Here is an 18381-nt window from a genome sequence, read left to right as displayed (position 1 = left end):
ATAAATGGTGGTGGCTAACCAACCGGACATAGTGGTGGTAGACAAACAGAAGAAGACGGCTGTAGTGATCGATGTAGCGGTTCCGAATGACAGCAATATCAGGAAGAAGGAACACGAGAAGCTGGAGAAATACCAAGGGCTCAGAGAAGAGCTCGAGAGGATGTGGAGGGTGAAGGTAACGGTGGTCCCCGTGGTAATCGGAGCACTAGGTGCGGTGACTCCCAAGCTAGGCGAGTGGCTCCAGCAGATCCCGGGAATAACATCGGAGATCTCCGTCCAGAAGAGCGCAGTCCTGGGAACAGCTAAGATACTGCGCAGGACCCTCAAGCTCCCAGGCCTCTGGTAGAGGACCCGAGCTTGAAGGATAAACCGCCCGCAGGGGCGTGCTGGGTGTTTTTTGTTTATATTTATATATATATATATATATATATATATATATATATATATATATATATATATATATATATATATATATATATATATATATATATGTACACGAGTACAGCATTCTTTATTTCTATTAAATATCCTAAAAATGAGCTACTGTACCTTAAACACAAGTGAAGTTGGAAGAAACTTACATACTTTGGATTCATGTGCCAGGTCACCAAGGAGTTATTTTTTCCTTCCCATATTTTGGTTAATCGGTAACCTCACAATTCAGGCATAACTTCAGGCTGTTGCCCTTGTGATAGTATAAATATGCATTTTAGTTGTTTCATGTAATTTCTTTTTCATATGTTTTGGAAGCAGGCATTGATGTAAATTCCTTCCACAATGCAAATAAAGGGTTCTCCCTAGCAGAGATGTTACTTGTAACGTGTTACTGTAATCTGATTACTTTTTTCAGGTAACGAGTAAAGTAAGGGATTACTATTGCAAAAACGGTAATTAGATTACTGTTACTTTCCCGTAGGAACGCTGCGTTACTAAAACCGTGATTTTTTTGCAAGAATGTCTCATGACAGTGACGTAAGCGAGTGCGACGTTCGTGACAACAGCTGTGTGCAGATCAACAGTGCATCATATATCGAGTGCGGGAGAGAGTATGAGCGTGCAGTGTTTAAAGCGTGGAAGTACTGACCTTATTTGGAGTTTGATTCCATAAAAAGTGACAAAAACATTAGTGTCCGTTGTGCGTGGGAAGAAAACTTCTTTTTACACGGAAAAAAACCCCTAAACTTCCAAGCAAGCACTGAGTGTGCTATGACGTAATGGGAAATTCACAGAGAAACTCGCGGATTCTTCCACTGACCGCTGCGGCACACCTGCACCAGGGTAAACCTCCGCCTACCCTATTCCTGCTTTACAGGTGAAAATAGAGCAACAGGACCGCTAGTCTTTGATGTCATTTATTTTCTGCTGTGTTTTACTTGCATCTATTTGAAAGAGTGAGTGTAAACACACACACAAAAAAAAATATTTTATGTGCTGGAATGTGCAGAAAATAAGTTTAACAAATTTCTTCCAGTCAGAGAATGTTGCATATAATTAAATTTTTGCTTGATGCATAAAGTTAAAAGGTTAAAACTAATAAAACAAGTTTTAAAAAGAGACTTTTCCATTTGATTACATTTTGTATGATGGATTATGTAGAAAAAGTAGAATTGGGCTGAAAGAGCTATCGCTTTATCACCAAGTAACTAAGTAATTAATTACTTTTGAAAATAAGTAATCAGTAAAGTAACGGGATTACTTTTTGGGGGGAGTAATCGGTAATTAGTTACTGACTACTTTTTTCAAGTAACTTGACCAACACTGCTCCCTAGTGTTTAATTATTTTGCATAGTGTATAGTGTGTTGTTTTTTTTATTATAGCTGGAACTGTGTATTTAAAATAAATACATATGTTTGTCAGAAGGCACACCATCTGTTTGGTCAGGTTTTGCAAATGAAAAACGTCACATGCCAGAAAATAAGAGAAAAGTACTTCCCAACACTGACACTAGATGTCGCTGTTGCTGTTCTCAAGTTAAAACGTGTAGGAAGTTTTTATATTACATTTTTTAAAAGTTGGCTGAGGTTTCTTCTGCTCATGTTAATCAGTGGACACATCATTTGTTCAATGGAAAGATCATCACATTAGATCCAGACACAACGCATATCAGAATTCTGCCTGTGCTAACGTCTCAGCTCCTCTAAGTGTGTCCTTAGCTGAGAGTTTCCATTACATTCCTAAACTCAGGACTGAATGGCTTTTGTGTCTGAATTATTTCTCAGTTCATATATTTCCATTGATTTAGGTCAAATCTGGCTTTACACTAACACCAAATCGCCTCTTATTATGTCCACAGTTCAATTTCCTTATTTGTTAAAGGGGAAAGTAAAATACATCAAACTCAGTTTCGCTGTTTGTTTTTATTTGACATTAACTGACAGACAGATGTTAATAAGTACAGCATTAAACAGATTGTAACAAACATGTTATCGATTAGTGAATTGCTTCATGATTTTTGATTGAATAGTACCCATACTACATGACATGGACTGGGAATTCAGTTGAGAAATGATTATAACTGAAATGCTTCCATCCACTCTGGATTCTGATTCTTGTTGAGATGGATATCATCGTATAACTTGCAAGGTTGTTATAGTTAACTAAAGCTAAACTAAAAACTAAAATGTGATTAAAAAAAACAAAAACATTTTAGTTAATTAAAACAAAACTAGACCAAACTGAAAACTAACTGAAACAATCTTACGATGCTAGAAAACTAACAAACTAAAATGAACATGTGAAAATATGCACTTAGTGTTTGTTAGTTTGGTACATTTGAATCTGAACTTGCTTTATGAGGCTTTGATGCACATATTTTTTGAGATTTCTACACAACTATTTCAACAGTGTGTGCTTTTATTGTAATACTGTACTGATTTTGCTGATTGTTGCCTCTAACATAAGACCTCCATACAATAATAACTAAAAAATTACCAAAACTAAGACTGAAACTAAAACTAAATATGTTTGGAACAGTAAGAAGTAAACCGTAGTGAGCAAACTTGCTGCAGAAAGTAACTGACTATGGGACACATCTGGGTTCCTTTGGCCTGTACAGAGGTACGGGGTGGAAATGAGACGAAAGCTGCTGAGTGAAAATGTTCAAATATTTTCACTTTCGCTTGGCATGCTCCAGCCCTCCTCCTTCCAGCAGTTCTCTTTTCAGCTGTGCGCTCTGAGCTTTACGCACAAGTATAGAGACACAGTGTCAGAGAGCAGAGTGCCACGCAGAGCATCGCTGTGTGAGCATGTCCTGGGTAGAATTATCGTTATTATAAGATGATCCTGCTGCTCGCTCTGCTTTCTGTTCTCTCTGGAGAACTGGGTCTGTGCCAGAAGGAGGATGAAGGCTTCAACTTTGATGGAGACATCCGCCAATTTGTCGTGACCCCCAACATGCTTTACATCGCCACAGAGGAGAGGCTGTACCAGCTGAGCCACGACTTGACTTTGATCAACAGTCTGACCCAGAGAGGAATCTTAAAGACCGGAAACCAGCAGGATGATGTGCAGTTTTACCGGGTTTCTGACACAGCTGAGTGGAACGCAACTTTCAGCATCAACGTGTTGTTGCCTTTCACAAAGAATGACTCGCTGATCAGCTGCGGTGTGACTGACGATGACTGCGGCCACTGCGAGATTCTGGACCTGAAGAACATCTCCAAGCTTCTGCACAGAGAACACATCCAGGTGGGTCCTCTGAAGCGCAGCAGCAGGTCAGTCAGCTTTCTGGTGGATGTGAAGAAGAAAACTCAGGCTGACACTTACATTCTGACCGCGATCCAACAAAACACAGAAAAGCCCGAAAACAACAAGTGTGGTATTAATCGGCAGACTGTCAATCTTCAGGATGCAGATGACAAACAGGGTGGAGGTATATTTTCTCTAACTGATGGAGCTTCAGGCACACCTGGGATCAAAAGTAAAGGTGATGTGGAGTTTGTTGACGGGTTTCAGATCAATTCAACCATCTATTTGTTCTCCAACGCGCTCTCAGCTCAAACAAACAGAGTCCGTCTCATTTGGCTCGAAGGCGAAAAGAGCAAAACTGATACGCTCAAGTCTCTGCGGGGCGCGACTCTCAGTGTCTCTGACAGTCAAAGCAGCAGACTTGTGGCCTCCTCGGTCATCCCGGGGGAGCAGCCGGTGCTTTGGAGCGGCGTTTTCAGTGTGGATGGAGGAGATACCGACACCCAGCTAATGGTGTTTGACATCAGCCCTGATTATAGCAGGAACACTGACAGAGATCCAGACTTCTACACCTCTGTGCCATCAGAAGTGACGGTGAGAGCTTTTTAAACTCTGATTTAATGGTTGTACTGTTGATATTGTTCTCACCTGCTGCTCCAGTATCTTCTCTGGTCAGTGATGCAAGTAAAACATTAATATGAGGGGCCGTACAAGCCAAAATTCATTCTTTCACTCTCACACACATACATTCTTCTATCAAAAGATAACATCAATAAACTTGGGTCAGTTTGATAATAACGCAGCAAGATGCTTCAATAAGGCTTTCAGTAGTAGTAGTGTTCATGTCTTCTGGTTTCTCATGTTTTGTTTGCGTCAGCCAAAGATCCTGAAACCAAAGGCAGTCCTCTTCAGGCAAAGCTACATGACCTCAGTGCTGGCAGTGAGGCAGAATGCCTGGATGGTTTTCTATATTTGGACAGAAGATGGGCTGCTCATTAAGGTAAGGAATTAAGGAATTTTTTATATATGAAATTGAATACCATACGGTCTCAAAAGTCATTCTGATAAACAAGGCCTGCATCAGGTGTTGAGGAACCAGGACACACTGATGAGTGTGTTTGCAACTGGAATACAAAGGCAAATGTCGATAACTGCTGAGAATAGCGAGCAGTTGGAATGCTACTAAGCAAGTAATCACAGCAGAAGAGGTTACATGAAGAGGATGTGGGACTTGAGGATTCTTTGGCACACGACATCTATACTAATGACAAAGCAACTTGTTGCTCAGTGTTCCAACATCTGGAAGAAGCAACTGCTATAAAAACTAGAGACTGATGAGGCAGAACACAAATATAGAGGCTAAGTCAGCACAGAGGGAAGTTAGCCAACTACTGGAGATGCAAAAAGATGAGTTGAAGAACAAGATGGCTAATAAGTGCAGCAAGCTGTCCATACCTGAGTGTTCCACGCAAAGACTCACAGCTTTGGCCAGCCACTTGAATAACGTATACCAGAGAGATAGAAGCCAGTCCTGAACCATTAAAGGTGTACTCTCAGAGGCAGGGAAACAGTATGAGAATAGTGAGTGGGGAATTCTTTGTTCTTTATTTAGCTATTTAGTGGAATATATTATAACCTGTTTACTGGAACTCAGCATTTGGTCTCCAAAGAGATGTAAGTGCAAGTGAAGAAGGTCATTACAGTGGATAATCTCTGCATTGTTTCATTGGTTAGTCTTGAACTAACCTGTCTTGAACCTCTCTTTATCAAACTCTAAAATCAAGAGATGCCTTCAAGAATGTAAATACAAAAAATAATTTTGCACTTATTGACAGGAAGGACACGAGACCTCAAACAGTTGGCTTTGACCTGGAAAATATTCTTTGGAAAGATGAAACAAAGATTAACTTGATGATGATGGGGATGTAGAAGCTGTATGGTTTTTCTGAATGCAAGTTGTAACATTTAACATTTGATACATTGTCTCTGCATGATTTTTTGATTAAATATTGCTCAATACTGTATATCCAATTTGCAGATGATTTAAATTCTGCTTACTGTCCCATGAAACAAGGTATAAACAGATTAATCACTCTTCTGATACTTCTGATTTGAGAAAAACAAACCAATAAACAAAGCATTTTATTTTAAATAAATGAAGAAAAAACATTGAGTACAGAAACAATAGTACAGTGTCTCAGAAATAATCACCTTCTTGTTGTCAGCTGTCTGTGGACAGGAAGTATCACGCTGCCTGTCCCACGGTGCTCTACAGGACCAGTGATGACCACAAAGTGTTTTTCAAATTGCATCTGGATCCAGTGGGTCATAAACATGTGTATGTGCCATTTACAAACCAGGTACTTATATTATTTACTGATTATCTTAACGTCACATGTACCTGTGCTGCATTTTAAAGTGTTTGTTGTTCTAGGTGAAGCGAGTTCCTGTGTCAAAGTGCAGCACGTACACAAATGTGCAGGAGTGTTGGTCTGCACAGGATCCATACTGTGGTTGGTGTGGCTCTAAAAGCAGGTGAGAGAAACAATATCTGCAGCTGACGTCTTCAAACAATTTTGAACTTGGTGATCATTTCTTCTTCTTCTTCTCCCAGCTGCACATTTGAAGATGACTGCACAGATTCAGACTGGCTGTCCATTCCTGATGAGTCCCAACACAAAATGATTTCCCACAAAGTTGAAAAGGACACAAACGGACAGGTACAGCTTACAAACACACTCAGGACTGTGATCATTTCTGGTTTTCATTTATTGTTCAGTTATGTCCTTCCGATTTTAGATCTCACTGAAAATCCACACACACCTGACTTTGGGCCAGAAAGTATCGTCTGACTTCACCTGCCAGTTCTCTGCAATTTCTGGCCACCTTTGTATTGGGAATAACCCTCCACGGTTCCCCCAGTGCACCTGCTACCTGTCTGATCACACACTTCCTCCTGATGGTTTGTCACTTTTGATAAATAATCCCAGGAATGTATTGATTTGAAACATTTGACAAATTGAGTTGAATCTTTTGTTGTTTATTATTATATATTGGTCCAACTCATTTGAAATTCATCATTTAATATATATATATATTTATTTTACAGGCCTGCATGTCACAGTAAAGTTTAGGCTTGGAAAAATACTCCTGTCAGAACAAATGAAATTAACCAACTGCTCTGACATCCATGGACCTCCAACTTCTATCTTGTAAGTCCAGTCAGATTATAAAGATAACAAATAATCATAGACTGAAATAATCATTCCCATGACTTATAAAATAACCATGTCCTAGTCATACAAAATAAATATGATGAAATAAAATAAGTGAATCTTATGAGTAGTTCTATGAGGCACATTCAAAGTCCTCTGATCCTATATGATTGTTTTCTGTTCAGGTGTCAGCAGTGTATCAAGGCTGGTTGTGGTTGGAGCAGAAACAGCTGTTCCTGGGCTAACCAAGGAGAGACTGATGTAATAATGAAACTATCGTATTTTTATGGATTTCTGTAGCAGTTTTTCACATTTCATGTTGTGCATTTGTTGTATGGAACATTTCCAATCCAACAATATTGCGTAAATGTGTAGAAAGTGAGACATAAACTCTGCTTAAAAATTCAGATTTTCTTCAGTGTCATTTGCAGTAGGTCATGAGGCTAGACTAGTTGATGAATAGAGTTTAGATTTCCCTCATTGTAAAAGGATTCACTTCAGTTTCTAAATGGAAATACTCAGGTTAGTTGTTTCCTACCATTTAAACGTTTTGAACAAAGCTAATGTTAGCTACAACATGTCTGAGATCAGCTCTAATAGCATCTGCACAGTGTTGTGATTCAAGGGTAAATTCATTCTCTGCTACAGGAAAGTGTTTGCCAAACGTTGGAGTCTGGGAAGAACTTTTCTGTGAGTGTAATGCTCTTTTTTTTATTGTTCTTCTGATACTGATCCAGTAGAGGTTTTAATGGCAGAAGAAGGAAATTATTTTAATCTGATTATTTTTTTGTTTCACCTTCAGATCCCAGAGATCTTCTCCATCACTCCCAATGTGGTGTCGTTGTATGGCACAAACCATGCTGTGTTATTAGGTCATAACCTTGGTGACGTGTCAGGAGTGAGGATCCAGACGCACACTGACTGTGCTCCAAAAGAGTGAGTCACTTTACAGATAACTAAGATGATTCCTGGACTAGAAAGAATTTATTAAAGTGTAGAAACAATTCCAAACAGGGAGACATATTTAAAACTGAATATTCTACAATTTAATTTTGACAATTGAAAAAAAAAACTTTAGCTTTACAGCTTTTAGCTTTGGAAGAGGCTGCAGAAAGTACAGGTACGAGTGATGCACTATTTGCCTCACAGTGTCGGTGCTCAGAGAGACTGTTTGGTATCAGAGTGGAAAAATGAAACTCCGCCATGCTTCCTGTGCTTTTGCTTTGAAGAAGTCCATCGCTGTCAGTTGCTGTGTTAAAAGGATTCCTCAGGATATTTTATAATCACAGTAGATGCGTTAAGTTTGGAAAACACATTTCTTCATACAAACAAATCCTTAATTATACTGTGGAAGATTTTACTGATCAGTTTTTGTCTGTGTTCAGATTTTCTGCATAATATGATGATCTTAGTGATGACTTTTCTCGCTTTGTGTGTGTGTTCTGGTCAGGTCTCCTGTTTGGGACAACTCTGGTGTCAGTGTGACGTTCCACATTCCCAGCACAGATATCAAAGGTGTGGTCAATGTATGTGTTCTCCTCCCAGATGGTAGTTGCCACGGCGAAGCTAACATCACATACTTGTCATCACCATCCTGTACAAACGCTACTCCAAGCAGCAGCTGGATAAGGTACACTTAATTTAACTGAAACCACCCAACAAAGCCGAGATGTTATGAAAACAGATAATGTTAATTTCTTTGAATGATTAAGAGGAACTCGTGTTTTTGGGGAACAGGTCACCTGAAAAAATACCCAAGTTCACTTTAGTTATTAGTACCAAACTCAGAGGAACTGAAACTTTCACAGAAGCTGCAGCACACCTAAAGTGACACAAGCAGTGCACTGCCTGTAACATATTGTCTTCTGAAACTAGAACTTGCTTGTTTATCACAAATATACCACTGTGCTAAAGAAAATGGATCTAAAATCTGCTCTTTTTTCTCAGCTTTTTTCACAAACACTAAACCTTCTCGTTCTACAGAGGTCGCACATACTGGTATTGCATAGGAAGTCTTCTTTTTTTATCTTGCATTTTCTTCTTCCATTAAGAAATGATCCACCACGTTGGTTTGGTACTTAAACTCTCCAATAATACTACTGTGATCCATTAATGCTTTGTTTCAGTCCATCAGACACTTTGGTCTGCAGCATCATATCTGATTATCCTCATTATCCTCAGGTTGTTCTTATATATACTCAAATACATATAAGAGTAACCAGTGTCTTAAGTAGCAGTGGTCAACTATTGTTTTGCTGTCAAATTAGAGTCACTGTAATCAAAATTCTTTTGAAAGGTTCTCTGCTGTGACTAAAATTATGCTCTCTGTGTCCTGCAGTGGGAACAGGAAGATCACAGTCAGGGGGTCCCACCTGAAGTTTGTTGAAGGCATTGTACACAGCCATGCCATGCAGGAAGTTGCACTTCCCAAAAACAGCAGCTACCAGGTGGGTCTGTACACACACAGTGTCCAGTACAGTTATTATACATGACATACACCCTCTCACTGCATGCCAAAGCTCTTGAGTAATCTTCTTACAATATGTCATCTGTACATATGCACAGACTTGCAGCTTGAAGCTTACCCTTAACCCATAACACAACAATAAAAGTACCATCCTCTTTTTGTGCCACCAAAACAGCTCTGAACCCCACACTCTATGCTGTGTTACACTGTTAAAAAAAACATCTTAAAAAAACGGTAATATTCCGGCAGCTGGGGCGCCAAAATACGACCGTAAAATAACATAAAATAACTTTCCCATAAAAATACGGTTATTTTCAGTAATGAAAATAATCTTGCGCTAATTTGACATGGGATTCTGCCTTTTCCAAGTGCTTTTAGACATTAAATTAGGAACATTTTTACGCGATCAAACAATGAAATTACCTATAAACAAGGTCAATGAATGTGGAAATATGAATCATAATACGTAAATGTACAGAAATATACAGTTAACAGTTGGTTTAAATAATAATGGATTGCATGCCCTGGGACAGAGGCGAGGGTGCCATATCGCACCATTGGCCCCTTTGGCCATCACTAATAGGCGGGAGGTGAAGAGTCTTGACCACGGGCACAACGGCTGAGAGTGTCTGAGCCGGGGCGCGAACCGGCAATCTTCTGATCACAAGGCGAGCTGCCAACTCTTGAGCTACAAACGCCCTAAATAGCAAAGATAATAATACTTATGTGATGTAACACAAGCTTATAGGGATCACGTTATATACTTTTCCATAGCATTACATTTGAATTCAACAGTTCAATCTTTCAAATAACGGACAGATATTTGTGAGATCATGATACATTTGTGAATGTATTTTAACAATCTAAATATGCATATGTACAGACAGATACATTTAATAATCAAGAAAATTATGTTGTATTACATTACAGTGATTTAACGTTAATTTACATTCAAAATGAGAAGTCAAAGTCTATTTACGTAACTTTAATGATATTCTAGAAGAACAGAACATTACTGTAAAATGCACAGTAGAATACCTTCATATTAGGGTTTTTTTCCTACGGTCGCAGCGTTACCCGCGACCTTGTTAGTTCACATTCATTGGCCGATGCTTAGCATCATGTTATTTATATTAATTGCAATTCCTACCTCTACATTTCTTTTTCAAAATATATAATTAGCAACGCGTGTCCGTGCAATGTTTTACACTGTGGCATGCAGAGAAATCTTAACAAAGAAGCTCACAGAGAGAGATTGAGCTTGTTATTTAACCCCAAGCTGGTAGGGGAGCTCCTTATTAAAACATTTGCCGATGCAACAATGTGCCTCAAGGTTCAACAACAGCACAACAGAAGTCACTCATGGTACAGCACTCTCTCTACAAAACAACAACTGTCAGTAACGCTGCACCACGGTGTAAACACAACATTCAAGATAACAGTTTAAAGTAACGTAACCATAAACAATAAAACAAGAACATCTAAACAGCAACACATGTCCCAAGGCATGATGGGAGACATTTCTGGATGTATTTTTACGATCTAGATATGCATATGTACAACAAAATATATTTAACAAACAAGTAAATTGTGTTTTATTACATTTACAGTGATGTTATGTTATTTTACATTTGACGTGTCAGATCACAGTCTACTTATGTAAATGTAATGATATTCTAGAAAAACAGTACACAACTGTAAAATACACAGTAAAATAATTTGACATTACTATTTTTTGGAACAGTGTAGCATGTACTGTCTAAAAATCAAATGAAAAAAACAAAACAATAAACATATTGTAGTTTTCCTGTAGTGTATCAAGTTGAATTGTTTCAGAAAACAACGATATTACAAAAATGCAGTAATCAGAAAAATCACTTACATTTTATTGGGAGTCAAATTAAAATAAAAAGGCAAGGTTAAAATAAACACCTTGTTGAAGATTGAGGGTAACCGGTAAGATTATTTGGCACAAAACAAGTTGTGGAGAGAAGCTGAATCATTAGAAATATAGATGTTGAGGCGCTTCTGATTCTGTGATTGACATTGTTTATCATGTCACCATCATGACCATACCATGCTAGCTATATAAAGAGTCTATGATTTATATAAAAATGTAATTCATTGCAGAGTCTCACCTATGACTCACCTTCAGCTGAAAACAGTCCTGGGATTTCTAGCAGCACTGTGTTTTTGAAAGTAGCTAATCAAACCTTGGCCTGCTCCACAAACATGTCCTACTATCCAGACCCTGAGTTTATCAGCTTCACAGCCACAAGGACAGGAAACAGTGTTCACATCACTATACGGGTAATGCATGTTTAAATCGCACATTCACAAACATGTGACATCAGCTCGTAGAACATCAGTCTTTGCTTGTGTTGTTGTTTTAGAAAAAGGTCGATAAACTGGAAATGACAACAGCAGAGTTATCAGTGTGGGGCGTTCAAGACAGTAAGGAATACCGCTGCGTCATGGAAACAAACAAAACCAGTGATGAGACTCACTCTTTCACTTGTGAGGTTAAAAACCCACCCGGCGTTGAATTTCAGCTGTTGTTGGTAAATCTTTCTTTCATACTAACACGAGGCACTGTTTATGGACAGACAAACATACCTATCCAGTCTTTAAGACTGACATCAATAGCCATTTCTGGGTCCAAACTCCACTTCAGGTCCCAAAGTCAAACAAACACTGCGGCATCACTGAGAGTTAAAAACTGTCTAAATTCTTTCATTGTTCAGATTAAGAAGATACAAAGCATTAAAACACTTTAAAAACACAACAGCCTTAATTAACATGGAGAGGTTTGGACCAGGAAGCAGGGTTCATACGTCATCACTTAAAGACTGGATCATTGTGATAAGAGCTCCACGGTGCAGTACTCTGCTAATGGTTTAGGCACTGAAATGATATCTTTCAGATATAATATCAAGGGATTAGGTTCAAAGACAAATAGTGCTATAAATATTCTTATTCACTGAGCTTCACGCGGAGCACAATCAATCAGAATGGATGCATGATGTAACTGCTCTTTGCTTTTAACATAACGTCAACTATCCTTGTACAACATTATTTACAGCCTGTTTGACATTATGATTTTTACTGTATGAATAATATTTTGAAAATCTCTGACCTGCTGCTCTATTGAGACTTTCCTTAATGTTTTCTAGATAAAGTATGGTAGCAGGACCGTAAGCCTCAGTAAGCCTCGGCCTTCATCACACCTTCTATTGCTGCTTTTGCTGTTGATACCCTGTGTTATTGCTGGTACGTGATTTTGATACATCAGCTTTTTATTTTATGACTAGGATTTTTTTTTCTTAGTTTCAGTGTCGCTGTTCGCATTGCATTGTACCAGAAATACTTTTCAGAGCCGACACTAATGCTAGCGTTATAGTTCGTTTAGCTGTTAGCTATAGATTCCTTTTAGGGAATCAGGCTCCAAAGGAACAATGGCCTTTCAATGGTTTATTTTGTCATAGTCAGTTAAGTGTGTCTGATACATGGTTAGTTGTCCTTAACTGCTTGTTAAAAGTCCTAAACAAAAGAGCTATACAAATGATAATTAACCTCCTTGGCACAAGCTATCAGTCCTTTCAAACTGGGCTGTCTAACATGCTATATAGATGTTTTTAAAGCTAAGTTCACATGTCACAAGTCTCCAAAGTGGTTAGTGAGACAAATTCTATTTGGTTTTATGCCATTTGAAGCCCCATTTGTGTCTACTCTCAGAATGAAACCAAGGACCTTTTGTTTATTAGGCAAGTGTGTAAACCCCTACACCTACACTATAGAGCCACATGAAAACCTTTTCTACTCCACAACTCTCTAGTTTTCTGCTTGATTTAAATCAGTTACCGTTTGTCTTTCAGTGCTGGTGTTTATGTATCTGTGGAGGAAGAGACGTGCCACAGAAATAACGTTTAAAGTTTCTTTCCTGTCTCTGCTGGCTGACTGACAGTCTTCACGGAGTTGCTGTACTAAAAGTTGATTTTTCCAGTTGTTATATATTTTTTGTACTTTCATATATTTTTCATGAGTCATATAAACATCAAACTAATTAAGGCTTTTCTTGAAATGTTGAATTATTTTGTTCAAGCACTATCCTATTAAAGATTTTTCTGATATCTGCTTTTGTGATAGTTCTCTGACTGAACCAATTGTTGGAATTGTATATTTCAGACAAAAATGTCTTAGACTTTTACATTGTATGCTAAACCTTTTGCATGTTTAGAACAATAAGAGTTATTGTAATAGATAGTATGTTACTTCTCTTTCTCTTAAGTGAAAGTCACATATGTACTTTTTGGCTCTAAAGGCATATAAAGCCTTTCTACATGCTATCTGTCTATTTGGAGATAGATGGAGTACTGGATTAGGCTCCCTTTTGGCCTCAGAACTTCTTTAATTCTTCATGATACAGATTCAACAAGATGCTGGAAACATTTCTCTCAGATTTTGCTCCATGATATCATTGCAAGGTTACTGCAGTGGACATGAAGGGTTGGACATGGTCAGCATGAATACTGTGTTTAAAGGTTTTTAAACAATGCCCAGGTTTAAAGTTTGCCAAAGAAATATTCCCAACACCATTACACTGTCTCCACCATCCCAAACCACTGATACAAGGCAGGATGGATGGATGCTTTCATGTTATTTACACTAAATTCAGAGTCTGAAACATGGAGTATTTTGACACAAGGACACACACATATACACCAAACACACAGAGAGGGACACACAGGACAAAGACACAAGGGGAACCCAAATGTGCAAGAAAGTAACATGGAATAAACTCGGGACTAACTAAATGAAGCATAAAAAATAAACCATAATCCACAGGGCGATCGGGGCTCATGAGTTGTCAGTTCGTTTTGTAATCTGAAGGTTGCCGGTTCCAGCCCCGGCTCCGATAGTCTCGGTTGTTGTGTCCTTGGGCACGACACTTCACCCGTTGCCTAGTGGTGGTAGTCAGCGCGCCCTGTCAGGACAGCTGTGGCTACAATGTAGCTTGCCATCACCAGTGTGTGAATGTGTGTGGGAATGGGTGGATGACTGAATGCAGTGTAAAGCGCTTTAGGGTCCGCTAAGTAAAGCGCTACACAAATACAGGCCATTTACCAGTTGGGGTGAGTTGGGAAAAAAACAACTCTTAAGGTACAGCATTACAGCTTGTTGATGGAAATGGGTGAAAGTGAGATCAGATGGAATTGATTGGTGCGTGTTACATTTGGTTTCTTTGGAGTTCTTAAAAGAGGTTGGGATGTACAGTGGGGCAAAAAAGTATTTAGTCAGCCACCGATTGTGCAAGTTCCCCCACCTAAAATGATGACAGAGGTCAGTAATTTGCACCAGAGGTACACTTCAACTGTGAGAGACAGAATGTGAAAAAAAAAATCCATGAATTCACATGGTAGGATTTGTAAAGAATTTATTCGTAAATCAGGGTGGAAAATAAGTATTTGGTCAATAACAAAAATACAACTCAATACTTTGTAACATAACCTTTGTTGGCAATAACAGAGGTCAAACGTTTACTATAGGTCTTTACCAGGTTTGCACACACAGTAGCTGGTATTTTGGCCCATTCCTCCATGCAGATCTTCTCGAGAGCAGTGATGTTTTGGGGCTGTCGCCGAGCAACACGGACTTTCAACTCCCGCCACAGATTTTCTATGGGGTTGAGGTCTGGAGACTGGCTAGGCCACTCCAGGACTTTCAAATGCTTCTTACGGAGCCACTCCTTTGTTGCCCGGGCGGTGTGTTTTGGATCATTGTCATGTTGGAAGACCCAGCCTCGTTTCATCTTCAAAGTTCTCACTGATGGAAGGAGGTTTTGGCTCAAAATCTCACGATACATGGCCCCATTCATTCTGTCCTTAACACGGATCAGTCGTCCTGTCCCCTTGGCAGAAAAACAGCCCCATAGCATGATGTTTCCACCCCCATGCTTCACAGTAGGTATGGTGTTCTTGGGATGCAACTCAGTATTCTTCATCCTCCAAACACGACGAGTTGAGTTTATACCAAAAAGTTCTACTTTGGTTTCATCTGACCACATGACATTCTCCCAATCCTCTGCTGTATCATCCATGTGCTCTCTGGCAAACTTCAGACGGGCCTGGACATGCACTGGCTTCAGCAGCGGAACACGTCTGGCACTGCGGGATTTGATTCCCTGCCGTTGTAGTGTGTTACTGATGGTGACCTTTGTTACTTTGGTCCCAGCTCTCTGCAGGTCATTCACCAGGTCCCCCCGTGTGGTTCTGGGATCTTTGCTCACCGTTCTCATGATCATTTTGACCCCACGGGATGAGATCTTGCGTGGAGCCCCAGATCGAGGGAGATTATCAGTGGTCTTGTATGTCTTCCATTTTCTGATGATTGCTCCCACAGTTGATTTTTTCACACCAAGCTGCTTGCCTATTGTAGATTCACTCTTCCCAGTCTGGTGCAAGTCTACAATACTTTTCCTGGTGTCCTTCGAAAGCTCTTTCGTCTTGGCCATGGCGGAGTTTGGAGTCTGACTGTTTGAGGCTGTGGACAGGTGTCTTTTATACAGATGATGAGTTCAAACAGGTGCCATTCATACAGGTAACGAGTGGGGGACAGAAAAGCTTCTTACAGAAGACGTTACAGGTCTGTGAGAGCCAGAGATTTTCCTTGTTTGAGGTGACCAAATACTTATTTTCCACCCGAATTTACGAATAAATTCTTTACAAATCCTACCATGTGAATTCATGGATTTTTTTTTCACATTCTGTCTCTCACAGTTGAAGTGTACCTCTGGTGCAAATTACTGACCTCTGTCATCATTTTAAGTGGGGGAACTTGCACAATCGGTGGCTGACTAAATACTTTTTTGCCCCACTGTATATTCAACTTTTTTACAAATGGGCGGCAGAGGGACAAGACCACGTTGTGTAATTACAACTGGTAGGGCTGGAGTAGGTTGGTTTGCCTTTCTGGGGCACGAGTCATGCGAAAAGGCCTGGCAGTTGCGTAGATTCTGACACTGGCGAGGCGGGCCTCAAATTTTGCATTTTTGGCCTAATAGATGGCAAAGGAGTCTGTTGTGACTGTTGTCGTCCAACCATCTTTGAAATGGGCTGGATTTACTCATCTTGCTCAGATGAGATTTCCCTGCCTACATAGATATTAGGGGTGCAACAATACTCGTATCGATATTGAACCGTTCGATACAGTGCTTTCGGTTCGGTACGCATACTGTACGTTTATCCTACCATAAAACAATAAGACAAGGTACGACCTCTCCCATGCTCCCAGAGTGCTCTGGAATGCACACAAAGTTTGCAGACTATTAAGGATCAATCCTCTACCAATCTACAACTTATTATAAAACTCTAAGCCTATAGAAGTAGATATTTCTAAGCATAAATGACAATCAACAATACAAAACCTAACAGGAAGAAGCAAGAAGAAAGAGTTAAGTAAAGTTTGACTTATCTGACTGTTTTGTTTCGCTTAATGCATTTTATAATCCGGTGTGCCTTATGGTCCAAAAAATACGGTGTGTTAAATCTGATTGAACTAATCCCTTGTCTTCTGCACAGGATGGTGAAGGTAATTCTGTGCATGTCCAGGTTAAGGATAATGGCAACAGCACATACGCCTGCACCTACACCCCACGTAAGCCTGTGAAGCACACTGTGATGGTCTCCTGGGGAGACGTTCACATCCCCGAGCGTCCGTTCAGGGTGAGTATGCACTCACACACGCTCTCACTTTCACTCTGGCATGCAGGGATTGTCTTTTCTTCTCACTGAGAAGTCTCTTGAGTTTTGGTGTTTGTGCCCACAGATGAATATCGGAGCTGAATATCGGAGCGGGCTGTCATCCAAACAAGGTGAAGGTCTCTGACCCTGGAGTGGCAAAGACGGGCCTCAAAGCCTTCGAGACAACATACTTCACTGTTGACTGCTCAGAGTCTGGTCAAGGTAAAGCTCCATAAAACTGTGTGTGTGAGAGTAAAGAGCGCAAACATATGATCATGTCAAAGAAATATTCCAAACATGTTTATAAACAGATATTACAGGGAAACGTATTTAACCCACCTGCTGTTTGAGGCTAAAAATGACTGAAGAGCATTACCTGCAAAGGTAACATGCTAACACAGCCTTTGTCCTCTGCCATCAGGACAAAGGCTGTTTGTGTTTAGACTATAACAATGACACCCTTCAGGGTCAAAGTGGATCCTTCTCAAGGCAGAGGGACCAGGACTCAGCCGCAGTGGTAAGAATACCTGTACTGCCTCACAAAGTCAGAGAGTACTAACAAAAACGAGTCTGTTGAGTTTGTTTAGTTTGTTGGTCTATAATACGGTCGGAATGTTTTCCGTCATACTACATGGAACAACGCTTCATAACACTTTTATGAAAATGTTTGATGAAATTGACAAGATCAAAATTAAAATCACAATCGCACGGATTTAAAAAGAAGAATAAACATGAATAAACAGGGTTATAGTTGGTATGCTAATGTAAACAGGTCCTTTTGAGCTGTCATTTGAACTGTGTACCATTCAAAGCAGTAGTAGCAGCAGGCTGTGAAAGACTTTGAAATCATCAACAACCACAACAACACACACACTGTTAAATATACACCTGTGCAACAGGCGAGAAAAGTAATGCTCACACATGCGGGCGTGGATTGTAGTTACTTTGTAGTTACTTTGTATTATGTGGGTTGTTATAAGACAAAGAAGTGTTCTTCTGGCTGTTATACATCATATTAAATGGGAGGATGTGGATCGCTTCCCTTTCCCATGACAGGGTCCCCTGGGAGTTGCGTGACCTACGGTGGAGATCACATTCCCAAGAGCCCTTTCAGTGTCGTCGTGGCAGCCACACTGGACCTTAGCAAGGTCAAGGTGACAGGCCTGTGAGACAGTATGTACCTCTGTCATTGTTCTTGTACATCCACACCTTCTGACACCAAACCTCAGCCTACATAAAGCCTAGTTATAACCTATGAAACTATTATTTGCT

At 39.8% G+C, this 18381-nt stretch overlaps 1 protein-coding gene across 2 annotated transcripts; it reads left to right on the top strand.

Annotated features, from left to right (window-relative positions):
- The first annotated feature begins 3209 nt into the window (after positions 1-3209).
- LOC146554968 (plexin-C1-like) lies at positions 3210-13500 on the top strand. 2 transcript variants are annotated; one of them, XM_085251234.1, is made up of 16 exons: positions 3210-4282; positions 4566-4688; positions 5914-6048; positions 6123-6223; positions 6303-6408; positions 6488-6650; positions 6798-6900; positions 7089-7164; positions 7552-7593; positions 7706-7839; positions 8354-8533; positions 9242-9350; positions 11501-11680; positions 11764-11931; positions 12544-12640; positions 13246-13500. In XM_085251234.1, the coding sequence occupies exons 1-16, from the start codon at positions 3278-3280 to the stop codon at positions 13329-13331; spliced, it is 2808 nt and encodes a 935-aa protein (XP_085107360.1). In that variant the 5' UTR covers positions 3210-3277; the 3' UTR covers positions 13332-13500. The 2 variants fall into 2 exon arrangements, with proteins under 2 accessions (XP_085107360.1, XP_085107361.1); XM_085251235.1 differs by lacking the exons at positions 11501-11680; positions 11764-11931.
- The last annotated feature ends 4881 nt before the right edge of the window (positions 13501-18381 follow it).

The sequence above is a fragment of the Mchenga conophoros genome, linkage group LG17 (genome assembly GCF_057382185.1).
Source record: "Mchenga conophoros isolate Kocher_MC1m ecotype Shallow Benthic linkage group LG17, M_conophoros_male_GT1.1, whole genome shotgun sequence".
NCBI lineage: Eukaryota > Metazoa > Chordata > Actinopteri > Cichliformes > Cichlidae > Mchenga > Mchenga conophoros.
This window is presented reverse-complemented; position numbering and strand designations above follow the sequence as displayed.